This window comes from Lissotriton helveticus, chromosome 8 (genome assembly GCF_964261635.1).
Source record: "Lissotriton helveticus chromosome 8, aLisHel1.1, whole genome shotgun sequence".
NCBI classification, from domain to species: Eukaryota; Metazoa; Chordata; class Amphibia; order Caudata; family Salamandridae; genus Lissotriton; species Lissotriton helveticus.
Genome location: NC_136069.1, coordinates 1,044,152,580 through 1,044,175,113, shown reverse-complemented (window position 1 = coordinate 1,044,175,113; position 22,534 = coordinate 1,044,152,580). Strand labels below are relative to the sequence as shown.

Genomic DNA, 22,534 nt, shown 5'->3' with positions numbered 1-22,534 from the left:
TCAAAGTTGACGGAACTGGCGTCGATGGAATCGGAGTCATCGATCTCGGCGTCGATGGCTTCGGAGTCGAAGGCCTCGCCGGAGTCGGATAATGCCAATGCGGCGCTGGAGCCGGCATAAAGGGCGCAGGTGCATAGGATTGAGGAACACCCAGACCATATGCCAACGGACCCATAGGACCAGTAGGAGCCCCAGAGGGGCACATAGCCCTTGAATAAATCCCGAACATCGCATTCAGGAAATGCATAGGATCCTGACCTGGAGCCGGGAAGGCAGGGTATGAACCCCCAGGTTGCTCTTGAGGGCGTGGAGTCGAAACGACGTCGACCTCCTCTTCGGGCTGGTGCACCGGAGTCGTACGACCGTCGGGCATCTGAGCCTCTCCCTCTCCAACCACCTCCTCCTCACCTTCATCCTCCCGACCTGAAGGATGGGATGGGTCCGGAGATGGAACAGTTTTCTGCTTCGGCGAACTCGGTGAATTCGCATGCGACGCCTCAACTTCAGCATCCTGTTCTTCCGAAGCCGAAGATACTATCACCTTCTCGACCAGTTTCACCTGTGACTTCGGCTTGGAACCCGATTCCTTCCTTGAGCGATGTCGGGATTCATGGGTTCTCTTTTTATGCTTCTTTTTGAAGATCTTGAAGCATGGGCCGAAGACGAATCCGATCGCGACCTCGATCGAGACCTTGACTTCGAGCGTCGAGTCCGCGATCTTTATTTCTTCTTCTCTTTTCCTTCTTTAAACTTGGCAACAAGAAGTTTTGCCTCTCTTTCCCGTAGGGCCTTTGGTGTCATCTTCCTGCAGGATTGGCATTATTCGACGTCGTGGTCGGAGCTCAGACACCACAAACAGCATTCATGTGGATCTGTGATGGACATTATCTTGTTACATTCTCCGCAGGCTTTAAATCCGGTCTTTTTCAAGGTCATGTCGAAAGAGAGAAGACAAAGAGACTAGAAAGAATAGCAAGTAACAAAGTTACAGCAAAGGCTACAGACGATCCCAGAAAACCGTTAGCGTCGACGACGCGGGAAAAAAAGGGAACTGATGTCATCACGCCGGCGTGGGCCTAATATAGGCGTCGGTGACGTCAGCGGAGTCGCGAGCGATGCCGTGCCTCTATGACGTCCGGGTCCACGTCGGCGCGAAGCTACAAAAAGAATTTCCGAATGTTGCTGACGCAGGGGGATATTCACAAGGTGAGGAATCCACACAGCAGATGTATCTATCAGAAATAGTCCTACTTCAGGAGACTCACCTAAAAGGAACGAAATGTGGGTTTTTTTTGTTGCAAGAGGGGCCTACGAAAAAACAGAAAAACAATATGCATCTGGAACGCTTCAACCCCCAATTTTCAAGAATTGTCAAGTCACATAGATTCACCTCTGACATGAGCATCACTCTCAAGGAACACACTGCTAAAAGAAATATAAACACTGCCTGGTATCTCTCCTCTCTTCTAATTAAATCGAAACCGTTAATTCCAGAAAGCAACTTCAGAACTACAGTTCAAGTCTTTGTATTCTTGCCTCTGGCTGGTGGTGACACCCTGCTCCATGGCATTCTAGACTCCACTAGATTCACTAGATTCTAGGCTCCATTCTAGATTCTACTGGCACTCCGTAAGGGAATCCTACACACCACAGCACGTCTCATCAAGAGCTTGAAGAAATATGAAACACATCACCCACATCCTGATAGGTCTCCGCTGGCTTCCCTTGCCGGCACCATCTTCAAAACTAGCTGCATCATTTATAAAACCATAATGACCAGCACTCCCACCACCCTCCGACAATTTGAGCATCCCAGATGGTTCTTGGTAAACTCACAGCTAGAACAGCATCAGACTGCAGACTAAGCAGTGAAAAAAGAAAAGAAAAACAAGACAGCAAGACACTTCCATTTGGCACACAGGAACTCGAACAACATCCCTGCATCCATTAGGACTATCACCAAAGCTGCTCCAATATAGGAAGGAGTTGAAGACGCACCACTTTAACGAGCAGTACAACACAATGCAATAACAGTCCATAAACCAGCTACCTCTCCTATCACTTGTTGGCTCTATGCAGGTTTTTTACCCTGTTCAGAGCTTTGTTGCCTTTTGGCTAGTTTGATGCTATAGACATACCACATATAGGCATTTCATTGTTCCAGTAAAAATGCATTAGCATTGTTTTATATTTCATTTAGTGATCACACATGGTACCCAGCCTTCATGACCATAGGCCTAACTCTAACACTGTATTACTGAACTATTATATGCTGTGTGTTGTGTTGTTTTTACCACTTCTCATCTGTACAGTAAATAATTCATATATTTTGATTTGTTAATAAAGCATTGCATAGGTACAAAAACAACTCTGGCTGGGCATTTTTATTGAACTATGAGAGCTGGGCTCTCCTGTGTCTACACTGAATCCTACAATACAACCACATTTGAGCTGGGCCTTATATGCTCATCCACTTCCACCAGGATAGTAAAGGGGGGCAAATTTCCACTGCAATGTCTTGGTTAGAAACACCAACACTCTATTTGCATAGTGCTTGGCTGTTCTGTGACTAAGTATTGGAGAAAAACATGACTATCTCAGAACGGTCATGTACTGGATGATCTAACTGTACAACATGAATGCAGTCACTCCAAACTGTTACATAGCATTTCAAGTAATTATGCATTGAAGAACCTAACATTAATCTAGCTGTTAATCTTACAAGAGATCGAGGCTGGGTGACTGCTGGAACGCATTCTTTGCAAGACTACACAAAGATTTTAGCACAGGCACATTAACCCACAACTGTAGCTAAATACAGCATTACACCAATATTGAACTTTAAATATCTTAATTCTAAAATTATGGGCAAATAGTATACACAAGAAACAGAATTGTAGAGTACTTACGCATACACCTACCATATTGACGGAAGCATGGAATTCTGAAGCACATACGTCCGATCCAAAAATAAGAAAATGCTTCTTATCATAATCTAAAACCATTAAAGGGACACAAATGAGTCTTTCAGATGTGTAATTAGTTTAGACAACAATTTGGATAGATGAACTCATAACATATTTAATAACACTGATATGCTGGTGCACTGGTTTTCAGATCGTCACAAACCAATAACAATACTCTCCTCTGTATGTAATTACAACTAGAAAAAGTAATGAATTTTAATATTTTGGCACTCATCTCCCTAGGGAATATTCAGTGAAGTAAACAGTCCAGATCACTGCTTGTTTAACAAAGAGAACACTGGGAGACATAGGGAAAAAGAGTGCAGACAGGTTTAATATTGGGGCACACTACCTCTCCCCTTGGGCTGGGGTTTGAGGAGTCATAAAGGAACACACAGATCCTTGGCCTTAATTTTGCTTTTAAAATAAGTCCTGATGTTAGGGATCAGATAAATATCTATTCTTTTCTTTAAAAACAAAAAAGGTGAGATTGGCAATGCCAATGTCTTCATTGTTTATTTAAGATCCAGACCTCCTGACTTTGCCAATGTTAAAGGCTGCCAGAGAGAGACAGTAACGGACAGGTTGCAAACACAGACTTCAGGACAGCTAGACCGTGAAATATGTTTTGCTACTTTTTTCAGGATTTGCAAAAAAACGAAAAAAGAAATGTTCCTGTGTTGAACAATCTGTGGATCTACCTCAAATTTGCAGACCCAAAGTTGGATCTGCAAATCCCATAAGACAAATAGTGTTTTTTTCTACTTTGTGAACAGCCATATCCCTTATCAGATGCCCGAACGTCCTCCTTGAGGTCAGGAGATTCTTCTCCAGCCCGCTTATGACTGCTGATACGTGACAACAGTGGTCCAATAGGAGAGTTACTGTGATCCTCCGAGCACTCAATCATGTAACAAATAGTCTTTATATAGTTTTCACTATATCTTTAATGTCCAGTCTTCTTGTACATTCAATCCAATTTTCCTCATAAGATATTCGCAGCCAGATTGATCACTTCTATGTCACATGCACTGGGCTCATTATTGGTTGTCATTGTTTCCACGATCTCAGGGTCCTGATTCTTGCCCCTGGATCTCCTACCCCCCCTACTGCCTCTCCTTGTCTTTTTGACTGTAAATCTCTGTTTCTCAATTCTAAGTCCCGATTGCCCTTCCTTAGTCTTTGTACCTCCCCAAAAATTTTTTTGTATTCTCAGTAGTCGGGACTAGCTCTGGAGCATCTCCATTCTCACTGCTGGATATCACTGAAGATGCATCATTATCACTCATTACAGGGGTGCCACCACTCACTACGTTAGAGGAATCTTTTTTTACTAAATAGTCAAATCTCTTTGCAAAGGTATAAACTCTCCCTGTATTATAATCTCTCTCATCCCTCCTTAGTTTCTGTGCCTTCCTTTGCTTGATCTCCATTTGTAAAGTATTTAGTTTCTCATCTAGAACCAAATAATTCTTAACGGTAGGTTCTGGTAGGTTCATCTCTTTTATATCCTCTTCAATTTTACTGATCTCCACCAGTAATTTCGCTATCTTCCTTTCTGCATTATCAATTAGAATCTGTATAAGATTTCGTGAACTATTATTTAGTTCCTTTTCCCAGATATCATATAGATCCGGTTCCAAATCCTCATAGGTCGGTATTGTGTGTGATCTCAAACCTCGTGGAATCCTATTCAATATCAAGTATTGTTTTAAAGTGGCAGCATCCCACCATTTACTTAGCTCAGTACGTTTTAATAGTTCGAGTTTCACGAATTTGGCTCTAAGGCCTTCTTTCTTGGTATCTGCCGGCGGTCCCATAGCTTTCCTAATGGTACCTCCTGCAGCCAAACTCCCAAATAACGTCTCAGCTTCCTTATCTCTATTCATTATATGACCTCAGCGGCAGCTCTAACACCACAAATACAAAGAAAATATATTGGTAACGGTATACAAGAGCGCACAGCACAGAGTCCAGGTACAAGTAATAAAACAGTGAATCTATTAGGTGCTCAGGAAGAGGTGGGGGACTGGTTACCACAGTCTCCAAGACAACCAAAGGTCCAAACAGTTACTGTGATCCTCCGAGCACTCAATCATGTAACAAATAGTCTTTATATAGTTTTCACTATATCTTTAATGTCCAGTCTTCTTGTACATTCAATCCAATTTTCCTCATAAGATATTCGCAGCCAGATTGATCACTTCTATGTCACATGCACTGGGCTCATTATTGGTTGTCATTGTTTCCACGATCTCAGGGTCCTGATTCTTGCCCCTGGATCTCCTACCCCCCCTACTGCCTCTCCTTGTCTTTTTGACTGTAAATCTCTGTTTCTCAATTCTAAGTCCCGATTGCCCTTCCTTAGTCTTTGTACCTCCCCAAAAAAATTTGTATTCTCAGTAGTCGGGACTAGCTCTGGAGCATCTCCATTCTCACTGCTGGATATCACTGAAGATGCATCAGTATCACTCATTACAGGGGTGCCACCACTCACTACGTTAGAGGAATCTTTTTTTACTAAATAGTCAAATCTCTTTGCAAAGGTATAAACTCTCCCTGTATTATAATCTCTCTCATCCCTCCTTAGTTTCTGTGCCTTCCTTTGCTTGATCTCCATTTGTAAAGTATTTAGTTTCTCATCTAGAACCAAATAATTCTTAACGGTAGGTTCTGGTAGGTTCATCTCTTTTATATCCTCTTCAATTTTACTGATCTCCACCAGTAATTTCGCTATCTTCCTTTCTGCATTATCAATTAGAATCTGTATAAGATTTCGTGAACTATTATTTAGTTCCTTTTCCCAGATATCATATAGATCCGGTTCCAAATCCTCATAGGTCGGTATTGTGTGTGATCTCAAACCTCGTGGAATCCTATTCAATATCAAGTATTGTTTTAAAGTGGCAGCATCCCACCATTTACTTAGCTCAGTACGTTTTAATAGTTCGAGTTTCACGAATTTGGCTCTAAGGCCTTCTTTCTTGGTATCTGCCGGCGGTCCCATAGCTTTCCTAATGGTACCTCCTGCAGCCAAACTCCCAAATAACGTCTCAGCTTCCTTATCTCTATTCATTATATGACCTCAGCGGCAGCTCTAACACCACAAATACAAAGAAAATATATTGGTAACGGTATACAAGAGCGCACAGCACAGAGTCCAGGTACAAGTAATAAAACAGTGAATCTATTAGGTGCTCAGGAAGAGGTGGGGGACTGGTTACCACAGTCTCCAAGACAACCAAAGGTCCAAACAGTTACTGTGATCCTCCGAGCACTCAATAATGCAGAAAGGAAGATAGCGAAATTACTGGTGGAGATCAGTAAAATTGAAGAGGATATAAAAGAGATGAACCTACCAGAACCTACCGTTAAGAATTATTTGGTTCTAGATGAGAAACTAAATACTTTACAAATGGAGATCAAGCAAAGGAAGGCACAGAAACTAAGGAGGGATGAGAGAGATTATAATACAGGGAGAGTTTATACCTTTGCAAAGAGATTTGACTATTTAGTAAAAAAAGATTCCTCTAACGTAGTGAGTGGTGGCACCCCTGTAATGAGTGATACTGATGCATCTTCAGTGATATCCAGCAGTGAGAATGGAGATGCTCCAGAGCTAGTCCCGACTACTGAGAATACAAATTTTTTTGGGGAGGTACAAAGACTAAGGAAGGGCAATCGGGACTTAGAATTGAGAAACAGAGATTTACAGTCAAAAAGACAAGGAGAGGCAGTAGGGGGGGTAGGAGATCCAGGGGCAAGAATCAGGACCCTGAGATCGTGGAAACAATGACAACCAATAATGAGCCCAGTGCATGTGACATAGAAGTGATCAATCTGGCTGCGAATATCTTATGAGGAAAATTGGATTGAATGTACAAGAAGACTGGACATTAAAGATATAGTGAAAACTATATAAAGACTATTTGTTACATGATTGAGTGCTCGGAGGATCACAGTAACTGTTTGGACCTTTGGTTGTCTTGGAGACTGTGGTAACCAGTCCCCCACCTCTTCCTGAGCACCTAATAGATTCACTGTTTTATTACTTGTACCTGGACTCTGTGCTGTGCGCTCTTGTATACCGTTACCAATATATTTTCTTTGTCCAATAGGAGAGATCCACTATACCGATAAGGTTATGTTCTTGACACTGCGCAATCAACATACTGTGTGCATGCTCCTAAGGTACTATGCCAGACATGGATATTTTGGAATATGTGGGAGATGATACATATATCCTCTAGACTATGACGTTTCATGTATTGCCCCATACCGTTTTTTCAACTGAAAAGGGATAGAGGCAATTTTTCTAGCCTCGGTGAAAGCTTACTTGACAACTTTGGGAGTTTACACTAGTTCCACAAGGGCATACAATGTATCCCTTTAAGAATTTTTTTCAACACTGTCAGCACACGCATTTTGCCCAGCTACAGACGATGCATAAACGCTGACACAAAGACAGCTTTATCTCTGCTTCCAGACACGCCACTCACTTAACCGTGATGGTAGCAGTCTGCTTTGATTCTTCACTAAAGAAGGAGGTAGGTGACCTGGCCTTCAGGTCGTGCGCTATTGTTTTTCTTTCTTCTTAAGACAAAATGCACCGTTCTCTTTAACTAATGTGCAGCTTTTATAATCTTTCGTTCCAGAGCCGGAATAAATAGGAGGCCTTCCTTTCAGCCTGTATAGAGTAGAGTCATTGCGATTCATCATCAGTAGGACCCAACCATGTCTGTTTTTTTAGAGCATGGATTTCAACTGACTCCTACTTCAGGGCTACACGTTATATTTTCATTTCAACGGCTGGCAGTATCCATTTGCCTTAAGGTAAGCCAGCATGAGAGGCAATTTTGCAAACTTTATCAGACCGGAATATTCCCATGTGAACTCCTTAATCATGGCAGATTTTATCCTTATATTTCCTGGATTAACTCCACCACGGGTAAGAGCCAGACACTACTCACCAACTGCATGATCAAATTCTGCAGTCTTCACAGTGGATGAGTTTCCAGGAGAGGATGTGTGACCATAAGGGAGATATTTACACACACAAATAATATCACTGGGCTTTAACAAGTATGACTTATGTCCTTTTCTTTAGTAGGTTACTCCCCATGTTTAAATGGTTATCCAGTCCTGATGAAGACCAACTTTTGAGGCTTTGATTGGCCCCCATCCTTCCACTTCTTGCCAGGTCGAAACATTGACATCTCCTACAGGCTGGATTGTCAACTGGTTCCACAAAGGGGAAATTCTGAATGCTACAATGTACTATGTGTGGATGTGACAATAATTATGTTGGATAAGTATATACAAACAGGCTATTGTGTAAATAAGCTCATCTATGTAATATATGATCTACCTTCTCTCACCTCAAACTTCATGCACAAGCACTGAGCATCCTTTCATGTATCTCTTTGGAGCAACCATATATGTATATAATTACCCAGATTTGGTGTTTCTCAAAATAAATAAACATGTATACATTCAAATGTGTTTCCTTTGTGTGTGATGTTAAGTTTTGAAAATATTATAAGCAAATTCTCCCTTACGGTTAGAAACAGTACCTACCCAGCTAACTCCATCCTTGAATTATATGGGTAGGGGCTTATTAAGAAGTATTTAGGATAATTGTATTCATTAAAACTTTATCTGTATAGTGGATCTCTCCAATTTGACCACAGTTGTCAAGTATCATTAACTACCCAGGTCCTTCGGGTTATTTTTGGGTCACCCCATTGTTATGTAATGGCCTTTATAACTGCTGTCACTTAATTCAAGGTGATGCTCTGCTGCCTTGCATCTTGTAATGGCTGAACAAAAAATGTTTTCAGTAACAGTCAGACAATCAGATAGCCGGGTTCCTTGAATACACCAGGGACCCACTGGATCCATTAAGTCACTCTGTTTCATTGACGATATGCAGGTACTACAATGGTGAAGGGAAAAAATATTCTCTTTGCTTAGTTTTCAAAACTCTTATCCTCCGAACATTTGGGGACACTGAATTTGGCATACAGGTATTTAACACATTGAGGGAACATATATCTGTAAGACTACAATTTAAGCTGTGAGCATACCTAAAATTGTTTCACACCAGTGAGTATTTTACTTATTGTTAAATCAACTGTGTCCTCTGCAGAGAGCTTCTATACTGTAAAGGTACTAGTGAGTAGAAAAGAGTGTTAAGATTAAAAAGTAAAATGTTGCTCACCATTAGTAGAGCCTGATAATAAAACGGAGCATAAAAATGTAGAGAAAATAACACTGCACACCATGCTGCATGAGGACAAGGCCTATGTACTGTAATGCAGGTGAAGAGGTTTGAAAATAACACTCATTTTGTATTTCAGTACTGAGAATTTGAAAAATCCAGTAAACTGTTCTTTACGAATTGACAACGTTACTCGTAATACAATGTTTGGATGGGCTCAAACCACTAATCCTACACAGTTTATTAATATGAGATTAACTGCTCTTATTATTTATAGTCACAAGTTACTTAACCGTTCCTGGAAAACTCTTTCTCCCACATCTGTTAAACACAGGCAATAGGTGTTTTCCTTACATTTCTCCATACACTACCTCACAGTAGGTGACAGAGCAGGATGAAGCAAAATGGGGGAGGGGAGGAGAGGGGGGGTGTCTGTATTGACGAATGCACATTACTGTGTTCAGAAATAGTAAAGGGTCTGCAATATACAAGTCACAAAGTGATCTAACCATACCTCGTTTTTTACGTTTGTAGAAGGATGGTAGGACTTTAATAAAGGTAAACTATGTGTAGCAGAGGGATTCTGCTTCGTTCCATTTAGTCCTCCTGGATTATTCACATTTCACTATCCAGTTAATGGACTTTTAAAGTGAGCAAGTCCACCACACGAATCTCACTCATGGTAAATTCGCAGTAAATGGACTGAGAGCACTAACTGTCAGGGTCTGCTTTTAAGATAAGGCCACTACTGCCCAGCTAGGGTGAGAGGCTCTGGATGAGTCACAAATGAAAAAGTGAACATCCATGTGGGGGCTGCGCATGTGACAATAGAGGATTCCGTAGGCTGGAATCTGCGTACATGTAGGTTGTCGCCGGAGGGACTCTTCAAAGATTGTTACTGACCTGGGGTAAGGCTTATAACATGAGTCATCATTCATAGTTTAGGTCTATAGTTCCTAAATAAGTCTGTGGTGCTTACACTGTATTACACATTATTGGGTAATTCTGTACCAAGGTACAGTGTCCGGTGAGGTATCAATCTAGGGTTATACAGGCACCCAGAGAGTTGCTTTACAGTCCTTAACATCACACATGCACTGCTTATGCCACTTTAGGAATTGTCATAGTTTCCTGTCTCAGCTCCTAATCGGATTACAGGCCTTTATTTCCCTACTGGGCTATGTTAATTACTTTGGTCCCCAGCAGGAGATCAAAGGCCTCACCCACACAATAGAGCCATTAACAGTGCTTGATCCAGTTCCTGGGTAAGAAAGGGGTAGGGAGGAAATCTGCACCTGTTAAATATCTGTCGCACTGCACAACCTAGGTCTACAGAAACAAAGGCGGAGGGCCAGACCTCTGAAGCCTACACAGGAGGGGTTCGCCTTTGCAATTTTGGTGGGAAGAGATCAGGCATCTGTTTAAGCTGGGGGAGTATGCTAAGGCTCTCAGGACAGCTCTTTCCATAATCTCCAGAATAGTGCACTGTTCCCTTGATAACTCAACACAACACTGGTGTTTGTAATAGAAGTCTGACACTAACAGCATCCTTTTTAGGATACACAAGCCCTCACCCACCGAAGTTGCATGCTTCATCATCAGGCCGTTCTCCTAGCTGGTCAGACCCTACAATGCCAAGCAGGCCCTTACGAGAGGGCTCTTTGCCGGAGACCTCTAACTCAAATCGTTCAAAGTGAAACTGTTGAGTATTGCCCTGGGCCTGACTCAGAAAGGGAATTGGTGGATTGGGATGTGCAGTTAAAAATTGGCTGTGGATTAATAGCTGCGAAACTTTATTATTCAGAAAAATACCCATTACAAAATTAAAACAAGAAAAAGAATCTTAGAAGGGAAAAATGGGATTTAGGTTCTTAAAACAGGATCAACATGTTTCATGCCTTATCTGTTCCTGTGAATCAATGGAAACTCACCAGGACCTACTTTAGTGCCCTAATATACCACTGGAATACGTTCATGTGCATGTGAGTAGTCAAATATTCATATATAGTATCCTCACTATTATAGTTGTCATGTGCAAAGCGTGAAACCCAAAAATGTAGCTAAATTGTCTCACACTGGAGATCAGGAATCTGTTCTCCCCATTACTAGAAATTGATGGCCCTTAGACTTCCATTGCGCTTGCAAATTGCACTGTAGAAAAGTGAGGTGGAGAACCTACCTGCTCAATCGCACTCCAAAAAAAATCTTTCCATAGACAACCTTAAGTTGTCATATTGGATTGTACCAGAATGTTCTGCAAGACGACTGGGAGAGGGGTAGAGTGATACTGTGGTACCCTTGGATTGGTCAGAGGTGCAGGGTTTTTAAGAACTTTCCACTCCAACCTAAATACCTCTGCACAAGGGAGAGACAGATCAAAGGACAATGGGCCTGGAAGTGACAATGGAAAAAGTATACCCAGCTGGAAGGAGACACCCCTGCAGGGAGGGACTTAGACTTCAGCTTACCCCATGGCTAGGATAGGTCTCCCCAAAGCCATTGGTGCTGACCCCCTTAAGCTGATGAGGAACAGTTAGGAGAGTGGCCCTGCATGGAGCGGTTGGAGGGTTTCCCTGGAACTTCAGTGTACTATTGACTATGCTGATACACAAGTGCCATGCAAGGAGACCCTGGGACTTGAGGAGTGTGCCAGGAAAGGTGTTCTGTTGGCTGGCGAGACACCCCCCAAACAGGAAAGGGCACCAGGTGCCCAGGTAAAAGACAGGTCAGGAGCAGGAAGCAGTAAAAATCAAGCTCCTCACAAAAAGTGACCTTTAAAGATCACGAGGCTTGAGGAAAATCTTCCTGGTGGCTAGGGCTGGCCACTAGTAGCAGAACTGGACCAAAATTGTGTCGAATTGCAATATTGGGACCAAGGTAAAGCCTGGGAAAGAAGAGATGAGAAAGTGCTCCTGGCAGGCAGGCATAGAAAAAGCGATGTGTTGGTTCCCGGGTGCAGCAGAGGTGGCGCAGTGCACATGGTTACCCAGCTTGGGCCTTGGGGCTTTCCGTAGCCCTCAGCAACAATGAGGCTGTGGATGCCCAGGGTGGGACTGAGGCACTCCGAATATAAGAGACTGCTACACGGCACAAGGACAGCGAAATTGACAGCCAGGGAAAAAATCCTCTATTTAGATATGCAAGCCCCAGGGTTTGCAGTGCCCCATAATTCCCTGCGAGGGGATTAACATTTGCATATTTTCTTTGCAGTTGCGATTCTGGATCCATGATTGTATAAACACACAAAAGCAGAGGGACTACTGCAGGATGAAAACCTTATGCTGTTTTTAATCTAAAATGGAAATAAACCCCTGAAGAAGGGCTTTGGACAACAGCCCGACACGCATTGGGGAGTTCTAATATGTATACATTAAAGAAGGAATGAATTACTAAAAGGAATAAAGGAGTTTTTTTAAATCAACAAATCGAGATTTTTTTTATAAAAAATGAAATATCACAAACTGTGGGTGATTCATGAATTTGCAGACAGTAAAGTGAATTAAGATTGTGACAAAATGCGCAGTCATTTGACTCTGTAGAAGTACTGCTATGAAAGTAGGACACTTAACTCAGGCGGTTTTAGTACTTAACCATTAAATCCATCATACGTTCCTCCGCTGCCTAGAGATACCCAAAGGGTCACACAATTATCTCACACAGACATACACTATCCACTTCTGTAATCTCCAGAGCTGGCTTGCAGACTGTGAAATGACGGATGTACAACTATTCCACAGATTTCAAATAGCTATGAATAACTCGTATATTGCATAGGGCATTTTTGCAAATCATGTGCTGCTATCTAGCAAAAAACAAAACACATTAATTTCCTTGTTAGAGCAATTGGGAAAATATGGGAGTGAGGGTGGTCTGATCCAAATACAATTACATTGCTTTAACTGTATATGTGCTGCTCTGTGGCTGAGAAGGATTCCATTCAGACTATTTTTTAACCTAAACACTGAGGAAATTTGTACTTCCTAAACTCCGCACTGAAACATTAAGCACAAAAAAAGTAGCTTATCTATACAATCCGTGTCTGGGGCAAGAGTTTCAAAATTGGTTTTGAAAAGTGCCTATTTATAAAAGGAGTGTCTTTGCCAGGACTCTGTTAGACCGGACATCCTTGGTCTAACTTTTTGCCTTCAGATCTCCTATTTGTGCTGACTTCTTTCTTGCTGGCCTAAAGACTCTGCGTACATTACCACTTTTCATAACCCAATACTCAACTGCCATATTTAATTTACTTGTAAGTCCCTTACAAAGTGGCACTACCTGTGCCCAGGGGCTGTAAATCAAATGCTACTAGTGTGTTTGCAGCACTGAATGTGTCACCCACTTAAGTAGCACTTTAAACATGTCTCAGGTTTGCCATGGCAGCTTGTGTGTGCAGTTTTATTCTGCCATTTTGAGCTACCAAATAAGTCTTTTGCCAGGCTTACACCCTCCTTTTCAATACATATACGTCACCCCTATGGTAGGCCCTGGACAGCTCAAGGGAAGGGTGCAGTGTGTTTAAAAAGTAGGAGATGTAATTTTAAGATTTACATGTCCTGGTAGTGAAAAACTCTTCAATTTGTTTTTCACTACTGCAAGGCTAGGATATTACATTTTATAAGCGTAATTTCCAAATGGAAACAGGTAACCCCTTCATGTTAAGTGTCTCTAGAAACACAATTTAAAATCCTAATTTATGGTGAAGTCAGATTTTAAATGATAATACTGAAAATGCCGCTTTAAGAAAGATGACATTCTTGCTTTAACCATTTGGTGCCTGCAGCCTTTCTCTCGGTCACATGACTGGGTCTGGGTGACAGTTGTGCTTTGTGTAATTCTCCTAGCCAGCCATGCACAATGGGAAGCTTAGGTGTGACTGGATGGGTCATCGTTGGCAGGATGGGAGGGAGGAACTGAACCCAGCCCCACTTACACTTGAATAAGTGTGTCCTGTCTCTACACAAATGGCTGCATACCCGCTGTAGTTAGTCTGGAGCCAGGGCCAGGAAGGCAGGGCACCTGTGCACTTTAAAGGCATGCCTCTAGAAGCTTCTCCCCACTTCAAAGGCACAAATGGGTATAAATACTGGACCTCAGAAATCACCACTCTGGGCAGTACACTTCTGGGCCGATGAATACTCTGCCAGGAAGACGGACAGCTATTCTGCTGAAAGGAATGCCACTGCTGATCTGAAGGAACTGCTGTCCTTCTGTGCTGACCTGCTCCCTCTTGCTTGTGGAAGGACTGGGCTTTAATTTCTTGAACGCAGAACCCAGAGTGACTCCACAAGCTAGTTTGCTGACCTCCTGATCTGAAGTCTCAGGGACATAACAGGCCTCCAACAACCTTGCATTTGTACCTGGACTCTGCCCACTGTGAGTCTACCCAGCCAAATGGTGCCACCCCAGTCTAGGACCCTTGGAAGTGGGTTTAAGGTGCTCTGCCAGCCTCTGTGGATAGAGCCGAACCAATGCATCTCCTCTGCAGCACGGCGCAACCACAAGCAGAACCTAAGCAGCTCCACTACTACATGGATTGGACAAGTCTCAGAGGCCTGCCTCACTGCCGCAACAAGCTTCAGAACCGCCAATGCCCAACATATCCTCGGCACAGGCCCTTGCATTTCCCATCAACGGCTGCCTTGATTACGACGCCAGACTCCGGATCGCAGGTTTGCTGCTCTTCTTGGAACAGACGCATCGCCCGACTCTGCGCCACACTTCACACTGCAAGCCCTGCCAACAGGATCCTTGACCACAAAGGCCATCACATTGCAGCCTCACCGCATTGCAGAACATATGTTTTGCTTGGCTATGCAACACATCTACCTCGCAACACTCCGCAAACCATGATTTAAGGTAGTGTGTTCAGCTGGCCTAACTGGGTGCCTGTAGCCAGCCACTGCTCCATCGCAGTCTGGCTGTATTTGTGACTTTGACCAGATCCGGCAGAACCAGATATGCATAGTTGCCACTTTGTGCTTTTTGGCGCTATTTTCACTAAAATCTTTCAAATTGCATATCTACGTTTGGATTTTTGTTGATTCAGTTTCATTTTAGTCATTAAAGAAAGTTTTATTTTTCTAACTTGGAGTGGTATTCTTTTTGTGGTGTTTTCAGAAGAAAGATGTTGAGCCTGACTGCTCTGTGCCAAGCTAAAAGAGGGTTGCTCACAGGTTAATTTAGGGTTGGCTTGTGCCTCACCCTGACTCAGGTTGCTGCTTGCCCAGGGCTCACACCCCAGTCAACCAACAACCCAAATGTTCACATACTTCAACAGAAGAAGCACGCCTCGCATGATTACAAGTCATTTGTCAAGAAAAGGTGCTGGAGTCTGCACAGAATGACATTTGAAGCAAGAAACAAGCATGTCAAATTTTCTAGTAACCAATTTGTTATTGCTTTCACAGTTTTTTACCTCTAATTCCTGCAGCCAGCTGAAACATGAAAATAGAGCAGAAAGACACCTTAATTGCTATAAATCTCCTTAGACATGGAACATAATTTCTAGAGATCATTCTCAGGGCATTACCCTATGTAAATGAGAACACCAGCATAGTCAAACGAACGAGAAATACATGAGCGAATTGCTTTGATTAATTCACATTCACATGGGAGTAGATGGTTCCATGTGTGTCGCCAAGTAACAATTGAGCAGTTCTCTGCATACAGCAGATTCAAGGAATGAGTCACAATGGGAGTAAGCTTTCCTGCTTTTCTTTAAAGTGCAGCGCATTGCTGTTCAGGAATGTGAAAGAGTTTGTGACCAATTACTGGACTTTTCATCAATATTTAAATTGAAGCCACATTACTTATATAAACTCTCTAGGGAACCACTGGAACGCAAACATCCTGCTCTGGGACTTCAGTTGTTGAAAAGAAAGCAATTCCCAATAAGGACTGAACAACTCTATGGCATCTAATGGCACACCGTAATCTCATGTTTGTACTTTGATTTTTGTCGGGTTCATTTTGTGTCTTATTTTTGTATTAAAGTATACAAAAAAGTGATAGATTGAATGCTTGAATTAATGTCAGCCATTGCTAATTACTCAGGGTAGCATCCAAGTTCATCGTTATTTGGCCCATCATGCCACCTCAGTTTGGACCCACCCATATGCAAATCACTCTTGACCGTGCTCCAATGGGAACAGTCCAGCCCAAACTGCTAGGCTAGGTCCTCCCTGAACCAGTACAAAAGCATCATAGGACTGGTTTCACCCTACTTAAGGCTAAACAGGCAGGTATATCATGGTTCCAGTGACAAAGTGTGCACGAGATCCACGTCTGGGCATACCAGTGCCACTTAAAGCACAACATTAAAGTGTGCAAAAAGTGATGGATGGATTTGGCCCGATGCAATAGGTATGCCGAGACGTGGGTCCTGTGCTCACTGTGCCATTGGAACCAAGCCATACCTGGCTGATGAGCCATAATCAGGACAAGATTAGTCCAAGGATGCTTGCCTTCCGGTGCCTGGCAGTACAGAATGGGCTGTTCCCATGGGAGTAGGTCAAGACTGATTTGCAAATGGGTGAGTGAAAAACAATTGACTGGGATGTAGCCCGAGCGATTGCCAGTGGTTGAGATTAATTCAAGCGTTCCTTAAGTCATCTTGTTGTTATTTTTGTATGTCATACATTTACCTATATTCATGTGTATCGCTTGTGGGGTGCTTAAAAACTATCTAATTTCTAAACTACCTCATTTCTTAAATAACACAAAGCAACATGAATGCATATTGTTTCAATTCCTTGTGTATTATAGCAATCAATCAATCAATACTTGATTTATGGCAATTGGAGTGTCTTTCTTTTCTGTTTTTAGTATATTGAGCCCTTACGCAGAAGCCTTAATAGGATTAATCCAGTTTCGTCCAGCTGAAATATGATCAATTTAAGAAGAATTGTACACACAAGACTAAAGCTTTTCCCCACCCACTACCAAGATGCTCCTAAACACCTTTTCACAACTCACTCAAAAACAGTTTCACACACAAAATTAAAAATGTTAGTTTTGTCAATGTTTGCTCCACATGTTTTACATCATAATGCAGACACAGAGAGAGCATGGTTACTCACCATTTGCCGACAGTGATCTTGCCAACATTTGTTAATCTTCTTTAAAAACAAGAGGCGATCCATAGATACTGTGCAGCAGAGTAAAGGTTAAGGAAAACATTCTAACATTGCCAACGCACATTGTGCTCACATGTTAAAACCGCGTACATTTATGCAGTGGATGATTGTATGTAATGGTATGGATTATATTCTGTCCTGACATTGCCTTTAGAAAAGGCACGAGGAAAGCTGAAAGATGATGCTTGCAATTACTAAACTTAGTGCGATTAAGCCCTTCACGTCCACAAGTCACAGTGAAATCCAAAAAAGAGATTAATTGAATGTACTCAGTAGAGTCATCTTTTGGTTAGGGATCTGTATGTAACAACAAAGAAGAAAAACACAAGAGTGAACATGTACTCACCGAACACCGAAAACAGAGCAAGGCTCAAAAGATGATATGAAGTAAGAACAATTCATTGGTGGGCACAAAGCAGTTACTGAGGAAAAGCAACAAAACAAAAGAGCTGCTGACTTAAAAGTGATTGGCAGGCAAGTTGCGGATACATATTTCTGCAGGGTAATTACAATATTTTCTACTGCCATATGTGTACGTAAAAAGACTTAACAAACAAAAAAAATAAGCCTTCATTGTATTCATTTTGTGAACACCCGACCATACATCTTCAGTGATTTTCTTCTGTTCAACAAATTATTAAATACGCTTGGGGTGCCAAAAAACTAAATAACAAATATAGTGAATAATAAACACTGACAGTGGGCAAGTACTTCATGTTTGTATTTAAACAACTCTTAATATGTTTTTGCTTTAGTTATACAGTTATATCAAATACCGCATAGCAACAGAAATTAAAGGGGACGAACATATCCCCAGATAATTCTGATGAGTCGGGTTGCGATAGATCATAATCAAAGACATAAGGGAGATATACAGCAGTGCAGATTTGTGAGCGGTCATATCCACTGACCATATAATGGATAAGAGTAGAGATCTCAACTAAGTAAAACAAAAACAAGAACAGCAATGTTAAATATGACAGGTCTGGTCCCAATGTGCAGCGAATATGAGTGAGTGAGTGGGGTTGTCCCATAGTATGTATGCATGCTGATTGTGTGCTTGGAGAAGGTTTGCTGCACCCTTGGGGTGGGGTTGGGGGGGGAGAAGAATAGCAGCTGGGACTTAGAGGAGAAGAGTGTTCATGAAGCAGGTGGGGGCGGGTCATCAGTGTGAGTGCGTCTGTGAGTCTACGTAGGTACACAAGGATATATTAATTTAAGGCGGCCTAATGTTGCCTTTTATATAGTCCCTGAAGGAGGACAACCTCATCCCAGAGTGATACGATGGGATATTTGCGGAGTCCTCTGGCTTCCGCGTGCCATAAAACCACAGACTCCACGTCAGCCCAGCAAAGTAACTCAACATGCTATTGCACTAGTCCAATCGGCACATCATAATTGACCATTGAACTATAAGAAAGGCCAGGTCTAGATATTTAGTTGTAGCTCAATTAGTCTTGGGTTGTCGTTGAGAGGGTAGTACAGACTGTGCCCTAGTTGAGGCAGTCCCAGATCATATGTTTGATGTCCGCGTGCGAGGCAGAACAGTAAGGGTAGGATGAGGTAGCCAATGCATAAAAACTGCTGAGATGCTCCAGGAAACATGTGCACAATAAAGTATGTTATGTTGGATGTATTCAGATCAGGCATTGTTAAGATTTTTTGGGCAAATACATCTTTTTGTTTTATTCAGTCGCTCAATATCTGACATTTTGACCTCTACAGTGGCTGCAGCCTATTCATGTGCATTTTCTCTGCAAAGGACTGACATTTTATTTGTTAAATTGCAATGGCAATCCATCACATGAAACAACTGTCTGTGTTCATATCTCATGTGCAGCTATATACACTACAGATATGCTATGTAGATAAAGGTTAGTCCCCACCAATTTTTAATCCGAATGTATGACTTTCGACTACGTTTTTTGCTCATAGTGACAGAGGTAGGACGTATCTTCTTCTACATAATAAGTAACATGACATTTAAGCCCTTATTATGATGTTGGGTGGACCGCCACCAACAGGCCATCGGTAGCGGTCAGCCCAACATCCAAGGCAACGGTCCAACCGCCGATTAAGATACCGGCAGTCTGAGCCCAGCAGGCAGGGGGTGGGGTGGTGGGAGACCGCCGCCTCCGACAGGCTCAAGGGGCACGTCGGGCCAGCAGTCAGACAGTGTTCCCCACAATGAAAGTGACGCCTGTGCAGGGACCTCCACAGGGATTACGATGTTCAATTCCCACAGCCTTTTCATGAAAGTCCTACCGCCGTCAGAAGGGCTGTCGGAAAGGGACTTTGGGGGCCCGTAGCAGGGCTTCCTGTCCTCCATAGGCCTCTGCTATGTGGCCATGTGGCCAGGGAGGCAAATGTGGTGCTATACCAAACATCTATGCACTGTGTGCCTGGCATCGTGTGGTGCCTGGATGTTTGCAAACAGGACAACTCTGCACAGCTGACACAATTTATCACCATCTTAGGTTTTTGGGTGCATGGAGTTCGGGGAAGGATGTAATGCCACATGGACTATAAAATTTATTGAATAATGGAATAATTTAGATTCAACAACCTACAATAAAGCAAAGGGACACAGTCCTGCATCCACAGTGCTGCACACACAATACACATAACATGTAACTAAGGTTTTTCAGGCATTTACAGAAACAAGAGCAAAAGACATTAAAGTATAATCGCTTCACATATGCGAAAAACACATGAATTTTAGCACATCATAGTGAACTTAGTGTTTAAACACATATTTAGTCGACGGCGTTTCGATCCAATCCTCAATAATGGATCATCATCAGGACATTTGATAGGTTGCCTGAATTAAAAGGCCTTATGATTAAGGTCGGTGCGTAATAATTGGTAATTAGGCACCGGCATCAGTCGGGACACAGTGAGATTGGAGTGACCTAGGTAGGCGGTTAACCCACGTATAATGGTATCCCAAGGGATCAGATTTTTAGGTAAGCCGTGCTGCCGCTGGACGGGCAGTCATCGGTCAGCCATGTGGTATAATCGATTTCCAAAACGTAACCTGGGAGCTTCTAGGTAAACAGTCCCTTGTAGCGAAGCGTGGTAGCTAACGTACGGGCTCCTGATGTTCACAGTGGAACACGCAGCAACATCCCGGTGCCTGGTCGCGCCGTGGACGGGTCGCTTTTAGGTAAGCCCGTCCAGCGGCAGCACGGCTTACCTAAAAATCTGATCCCTTGGGATACCATTATACGTGGGTTAACCGCCTACCTAGGTCACTCCAATCTCACTGTGTCCCGACTGATGCCGGTGCCTAATTACCAATTATTACGCACCTACCTTAATCATAAGGCCTTTTAATTCAGGCAACCTATCAAATGTCCTGATGATGATCCATTATTGAGGATTGGATCGAAACGCCGTCGACTAAATATGTGTTTAAACACTAAGTTCACTATGATGTGCTAAAATTCATGTGTTTTTCGCATATGTGAAGCGATTATACCTTAATGTCTTTTGCTCTTGTTTCTGTAAATGCCTGAAAAACCTTAGTTACATGTTATGTGTATTGTGTGTGCAGCACTGTGGATGCAGGACTGTGTCCCTTTGCTTTATTGTAGGTTGTTGAATCTAAATTATTCCATTATTCAATACATTTTATAGTCCGGCTGGACTATTTGTTTATTATAGTGCACATTGTGGCCTATAATTATTGGAATTACCAATTCTCTCCTGTCAAGGGCCGCTGTCCTTTACTTAACTGATACCCCAGGTCCTTGGTTACTTAGTGGGTTCCCTTGTCGTTTGATAACAGTAATGCCACATGGAACATTCCTGGAACAAAAGTGTGTAAACGTATGCGTGAATGTGTAGTTTATACAGATGAATGGTGATAAGTTGTTTGTACAAATGAGCCCAATTAATGGAGGTTGGAAGGATCCATGTTGAATGCTCTTAGCCTGAAATAGCAGAAGATGGAGTGTGAGGACTGTACTCCCAGACAGTGATCGTGCATTGACTGCATTCATGTCTGGAGGAAGAAGAACCAACCACTAAAGTGAGGTGGATGGAGACAGGGCTTTCATTTAGAAATTCAAGAAGGCTTTCTGTTAACAAGGAGCAGCTGATTTGTGTTCGAGAGTACAGTGATCTGATGGATGGTAAAGGTGAGGGGTGGGACCTAAGGCCCTATTATGAGAGCTGACGAAACCTCTCTATGAGGGATTCCTTTTGGTCTGTCTAAGATTACTCCTTCAGTTAGGCTTGTGAAAGTCAGGTGCAGAAACCGAACATCTCTTTATGCCTGCTGTAATGCTCCTGTTCAGAGAAAGCTCCAGTGCTAACTTTCAGGAGAAGAGACAGTCAAAGAAGGAGGTGGTGCAGTGCATACTCTGTGGCTGTGGGGTGCACAGAAGAGCAGACTGCCGGAGAGTGATCTAGAAGGACTCGGTCATCAGTGCCCCCTCATGCCCTCACACCTAGACTCTCTCCGTTGCAACTGTGATCGCTTAGCCTGCGAGTGTTCAGCCCTCACTAACCTTACAACAAAGTGTGGAAAGGGTTGTACTTGGTCCAGTCTGCAGTCATAGTAGGGCCGACCTCAGGGCACGATGGACAAATTACCTCAAGCCCCACAACTGAGGAAAAGTAACCTCTGCATACCCAATGGCTGTCCAAACGGGTTCTGAGAATTGGTGGCAAGCAGAGACAACATGCACAACATGATAGTTGAAACGTAATCAAATAGCTATGGTTGCTACCACTAAGAACGGCAAAGTGTATCACGTGTGACACCTCAGTCAGTTCTGGTTGTTTAGACACTTTGCACACTGTTTTTTTGAGCCCACACTTACAATATTTAAATCAAACCTACAATTCACTGAATGTTTCCCACTTAACTTGGGAACTTTTTTTTTTTAATTTCTGATTTTTAATTGAGAAAGAATCTTAGAAAAAACACAACAATTAAAAAAGCAACATGCAGAAGAACAGTTAGAGTTCAAGCTATCTCAGAACATTCTAATCAAGGACTGAAACATTGTATGTTTTCTTTATATTGTAGCAATGTGAGCCTTCGTGGTGGGCTCATTAATGCCAGATCAATGAGCAAACATGCACAGCATATCTATGACCTCATAACGGAAGGAGATTTAGACGGTCTCTTCATAACTGAGACCTGGTTAAAATCTTGGTGTAATCCAGATATTGCAAATGCACTCCCCCCGGCTATCTAATCT

The 22,534-nt window shown here is 42.6% G+C and overlaps 1 protein-coding gene across 1 annotated transcript in view; it reads right to left on the bottom strand.

Annotated features, from left to right (window-relative positions):
* The window catches only part of LOC144773090 (cullin-4A), a 468,683-nt gene that overhangs the window by 333,727 nt on the left and 112,422 nt on the right, over window positions 1–22,534 (bottom strand). The window contains exons 4-5 of the mRNA XM_078657905.1: window positions 17,265–17,334; window positions 2,922–2,995 (exon numbers count right to left, since the gene is read on the bottom strand). Of these exons, the coding sequence (XP_078514031.1) occupies window positions 2,922–2,995; window positions 17,265–17,334 (144 nt within the window). The remainder of the gene's footprint in view (window positions 1–2,921; window positions 2,996–17,264; window positions 17,335–22,534) is intronic.